Below are 5,248 nucleotides of genomic sequence, written 5' to 3' on the forward strand. Positions count from 1 at the left end.
TGTACGCCGTGGATGACGTCAACTTTATTCCGATGAAAAGTTGCAGGAACTAAGTTTGGACGCAAGTTGTGTAAATCTTCCACCGCCATAATAGATCCCGCGGGCCTTCCCGCACCCAAAGAATGTCCCACTCAAAAAAAATCATGTGAAATTTACCTATAGAATGTTTTCATATGACGTCACGGCGGCCATGTTGGTGTTCCAAAACAAAGGAATGGCACCCATGGTGGTGTACAAAACTAATCCTCCGGGAATTGGACTCTATTTTTATGTTAATACTTCCTTTTGCTTTAGCAATCCCAATATGGCTGCTGGTCACGTGAGTGAAAACGCTCCATACTCACTCACATCATCAATAGTTACAGTTACCTAGCATTTACAATTTTTTGATATTTACGTCTTAGAAAATAAAAGACATTTGGATAAAGTGTAAGCCATCTTAAACTGACATTGAAAAATGCTTCACTATATTTACAAGCAGCTACTTTGGTGAAAAAAGCGACTCAATAGTAGTCCGTTGTTTTTTCTTCGGCGGCTCAGCCGAAAAACTCGAAGCTCCCGCTGAACTTCGTTCGAATTTTTGCAGGTCGACCGCAAAATGGTAGTCCGAATGCTCGGACATCTGCCAGGGAGAAAATTCCAAACTACTCTTTTCGCATTTCACAAGTTCTGCGTTGCTATGCTCCGCTTCGTTGTCATAGCTGTCACGAGGTCCATCCGATGCGTTGCTACGTTCGGCTTGTGTATTCAAGCGCAAACCGCTGGCCGAATCTTTGACAGGCGATGAAGCCGGTGAACCAAAGCAGGCTTCTTCTTCATTCAGTTCAACTTGATTCTTGTTTTTAAGAAAAGACTTGAATTTTGCGCTGTATGCAATCCGGCAAGCTTTCCAAAACGGAGCTGTCAAGTTTACAGTTTTGGTATGGGTTGTGGCATTTCCTTCGCACACTCTTTGTATCCGTTTCGCGGTTGGAAAAAATGCTTCAATCCCTTTCTTGTTTACGGGATCATTGTTCCTAAGTTTACAGTTTGAAGCAGTCTTAACATCTCTCGTACTGTCTTCCGTTTCGTTGTTAATTCCGGGAAACTGAATCCCACGGTTTTCGTATCCTACTTGGAGACCAGATGAAGGCACGTTTTCAACACTTTCTCCGGCACTCAGCAAAGAACAAACCACCTCATCGTTTGGTGCGTTTGCAGCAACTTCTGTGCAGGTTTTCTTGTTAAAAAAGGAGCTTATAGAGGGCGTGCTATTTTGAGATATTTCTTCAAATTTGCTTGCTGAAATGTTTATGACAACGATTCCCGGATACCTGAAAATTTCAGAAAGCCTAATAAACTATTTTCGATGAAATAGCGGTTTTCATTTGAGCCTTCAAGGCAAATACCTTGGTTCTTTCATCATATTCTGATTGGTTTACATCTCTAAGTTTGTTCTGATTAGCCACAGCGATTTCTTTGGCTTTACGGCATATTTGATTTTATTACAACATCCTTTTTAGAGTGGGTCATGCACAGCAGATCGAGGCTATCTATTAACTTGGAATCTGAGGGAAATTAGCCACACAAGACTCAGTCATGGTCGCAAGAACACGAGACACCGTTATACTTTTGACAGTGTTGGCTCTGTTTTTATGATACTTGCATGATTGACTTAATTGGCTCAACTTTGAAGAGGCTTTGATAGCCTTCAGGATGGGAAGGAGGGGGGGGGGGGGGGGGTTGAGCCAAAAAAAGAGTTACGCTCATAGACGACACCTAATTCATCTCACACAAACTGCTCTTACCAAGTTGAGATTCCCTTTGAATAAAAAGTTCTCAGCTTTACTCACCAAATGTTGGTTTTCTTATCCTTGGTTGAATTAAATGGAACCAGAAGATTGTACAAATCCTTGGCGATTTGTACTGCACCTGAATCTTTCAGGTGACAAGATCGAGTAAAGGATGTGTTGTTCTCCGTCTTGAAAGCGACACCCAACAATTTCGCTTCTCTGTTATTCTGAAAGCCAAAACAAAATTCTTGTCGTGAAGACTTTGACGCGAGGAATTTTCATGAGACAATTGTTTATTTGCTCGTGCGAATATGAAGACGTTACAAATCTTATGTCCAATGGAATTTAAAGACAAGAGGCCGACCGAAGCCGAAGCCTTTTTCTTTAGCTTCTACCGTACCTCACGGCAGGGCTGGGCGCTACTCCGATTCCATCGCCTGCACAACTTGTTCCCAGGGATACCGGTACTGATTTTACCCACAGCGAATGGATGAAACGCTGAGTGAACATTGGAGCGCACGAGCTGGGATTCGAACTCGGAGCGCTAAAATGCAGTCCGCCAGCGATATCCTCTACACCACGCACAACGATAGTAGGACCGAGCCCCTCTCGTTACCACCAAGATGGCGGCGTGTGCGAGAGGCGTCATCTTTATAACACAGAAATGGGGTTTTCAACTGTGGTGATATGGGGCGTTTTCCATTTACCAAGAAATTCCGGAAATTCCGGTTGGGATGTAAATGGAACACACGTTTTTGGTTCGTTCCACTGGAAGATTTCCGGAATAAATGGAACTTCTGAAAAAGTGGTTCTGTTTTCCCGTTGGAAACTTTCCGATGGAAATGTGTGTTCCATTTACAACTTTTGAAAGGTCTTGCCACTTCCTGGCTATTCACGGCCACATTTTTAAATTTTGGCGCGTAAAATCGCAATCACTGGGCGGCGAACGGACCTGAGTTAAATGGAATTTCCACCGAAATTTCCGGAAATTTTTTGTAAATGGTAAACAATCATGGTAAAGAAATTCGAAAGCTGAGGTTTCGATCGTTAGCCCTTCCTCAGCGCCATCTATGTTATCCTGTCTGTCTACTCACTACTACTATGTCGTTTCTATCCCGCGGATAAATATGTTTTTGGCAAATATTTGCTGTACCCGTGCAGAGCTACATATATTTGTGACATTAAAATAGCCACAGAAGCGTTGCTCGTGTTGAGGGAGCTTTTGCCATAACCGGAAATGAGGATGAAGGGAAGAAGCCCTTAATTATTAATCTTTTGGTCCACATTTTTGACAGTCGAATGAAGTGGCCCTTAATCTTACCAATTCTGATTCCTTTGCGAGACGCTCATGAAGTTCACTAGCCAGCTGTTCAAGCCAATATTTCACCTGCAAACATAATAGAGAGATTAGTGAGTCTTACGGCGCGTTCGATTGACCCTATTCCGGAAAAAGAATACTTGGAGTGATGACTTAAAACGGTTTGTCTGGCGTTTTGAGGCAACAAGGATAATAAACATATGTTTAAAATAGCATTTTATCAGGTGTTTGACAATTTTATTGTGAATTTCGGTAAGAACGAAGGATTTCTAACTTCTATTCCATGCATTCCTATTCCGGAATACGGTCAATCGAAGGCACCCTTAGCTTCACGTTTGCGGCAAACGGCAACGCCAGACTAACATTTGCGTTTTCCCAAAAAGAGCAAAAGCTGTCAACTTATCAAAAGTCAGAGACGAGTCAGAAGAAGAGAATTTTTCTCCTTATGACAAGAAGCCTGTATGACGTTAACGTTCCCCGTTTGCCATACACGTCACGCTAAAGCCTGGTTCACACGTAGAATGCAAATGCAAATGCAAACGAAAACGAAGTTCACACGTCCAGTGCAAACGCAAGGGAAGTAAGACAAGCAGGCGTAGGTCAATTCCTCTTTCATAGATGGTGGGCGACAATGAACCAGTGGTTTCTTTTTGCCTTGCGTTTGCGTTTCACCGGTTCTCACGTGTGAAATGCAAACGCAAGAATATGAAAACAATTCCATTTCTTGCGTCTGCGCTTGCGTTTGCTTTTGCGTTTTGGTGGCTCCCACGTGCGGGGGCGGATCTAGGGGGAGGGTGCAGGGGGTGCGTGAGAGCCGGCAGGCTTAAATCTCTCTAAATCTTGAAAACGGCAGATACTATTAATGTTTACTGCCCACGCCCCAACCAAAAGTTCAGCAGTGAGAATACTCGCCTCTAACCAACGTTGCATGGATTGGAATCCCGTTATAGCGAGTCAAACAAAGGAGACGAACACTAGAGCGGAGATCCCATAAATCTGATTATTATTCATTCAAAATATTTCCCCGTTTCTGATTGGTTAGAACCACACGCATAATTCACCATAACCAGCTGCTGTTTACCAAATTTGGAAAGAAACTTCGTCATATTGAATCTATGACGTCAAAAGTGGAGCCCGCTGCAGATTAGGGAGCTTACGAAACGAGGACGACGACGGCTACGAGGACTTCATTTAAAAATACAAGTTCGCGTTATTCATATCACTAAGATGGCAAAATTTGCTTCAAATTTTTATTTTTCGTCCCCAGGCCCCCAATTTTGATCCAAAATTTTGGTGAAAATGGTGAAATTTTTGAGAAAAATGAAAAATTTGACACGGTTATCAGTTACTTTCTTCAAATGTACGCACGGATTTAGGTCATTTAGGTATTATTCTATCTAGAAATGTAAAAATATATCCGAAAACTGAAAAAAAATCCCTGTAAATCAGGCTTCGAAAAATATCATAACCGATAAGAAACAATGGGAAATACTCAGCGCGGTCATTACTTTTGAGCGGCTACCTCATTCAAGACATGCGCTATTCCAGATGTACGGGTGGATTCGGAAAGACTGGGACTTACTGAACATTTTGGTGCGAAATTCGTAATCTTTCGGGCGAAAAATTTCATGTAAAATCGGCGGTGCTTTTCAGATGTCTGCTATTCTACGATACCTTCAGGCCTTTTCTGTGCTTGAGATTACGCTTGCCTTGGTTTGCCTCGTGGAAGCCGTGCCAACCGACGAGAAAGACGAGGGAAATGCTGGAAATAGTAATGGCAGGAATAATACGCACACAGAGTATTATACCTCTTTCCAGGCCGATATCAACAAGTAAGTAGTAGTAGTAGTTGTAGCAGTAGTAGTAATGGTAGGACTTTGTTATCGGAATGTCCATCGTCAAAATTTACGAGAAACATGTGCCTAGTTTCATGTATTTCTGTTTTTGCTTCGGTAGTAAACTTCTTTACGAAATGTACAAATCAGCTGAAGAAGAAGCCAATGAAATGAATAAGGGGGACCTGCCTAAAGTAGGCTCCGTTCTAAAGATTCTGATTGGAAATGTATGCCAGAAATGCAATGTTCCTAGTGTGATAGCAAATTCTAGACTTGTACAGGTGTTCAAAACAAAGATCTGGAGATTACATCAAGCACTAGCA

The 5,248-nt window shown here is 42.3% G+C and overlaps 1 protein-coding gene across 1 annotated transcript; it reads right to left on the bottom strand.

Moving 5' to 3' along the window:
- Positions 1-481: 481 nt before the first annotated feature.
- Positions 482-4,986, bottom strand: LOC138048526 (DNA polymerase eta-like). Its single transcript, XM_068894707.1, has 4 exons — positions 4,765-4,986; positions 3,094-3,159; positions 1,833-1,999; positions 482-1,313 (listed from the first exon to the last, which is right to left on the bottom strand). The coding sequence occupies exons 1-4, from the start codon at positions 4,984-4,986 to the stop codon at positions 482-484; spliced, it is 1,287 nt and encodes a 428-aa protein (XP_068750808.1).
- Between the last annotated feature and the right edge of the window lie 262 nt (positions 4,987-5,248).

Source organism: Montipora capricornis, chromosome 5, assembly GCF_036669925.1.
Source record: "Montipora capricornis isolate CH-2021 chromosome 5, ASM3666992v2, whole genome shotgun sequence".
In the NCBI taxonomy this organism is placed as follows: domain Eukaryota; kingdom Metazoa; phylum Cnidaria; class Anthozoa; order Scleractinia; family Acroporidae; genus Montipora; species Montipora capricornis.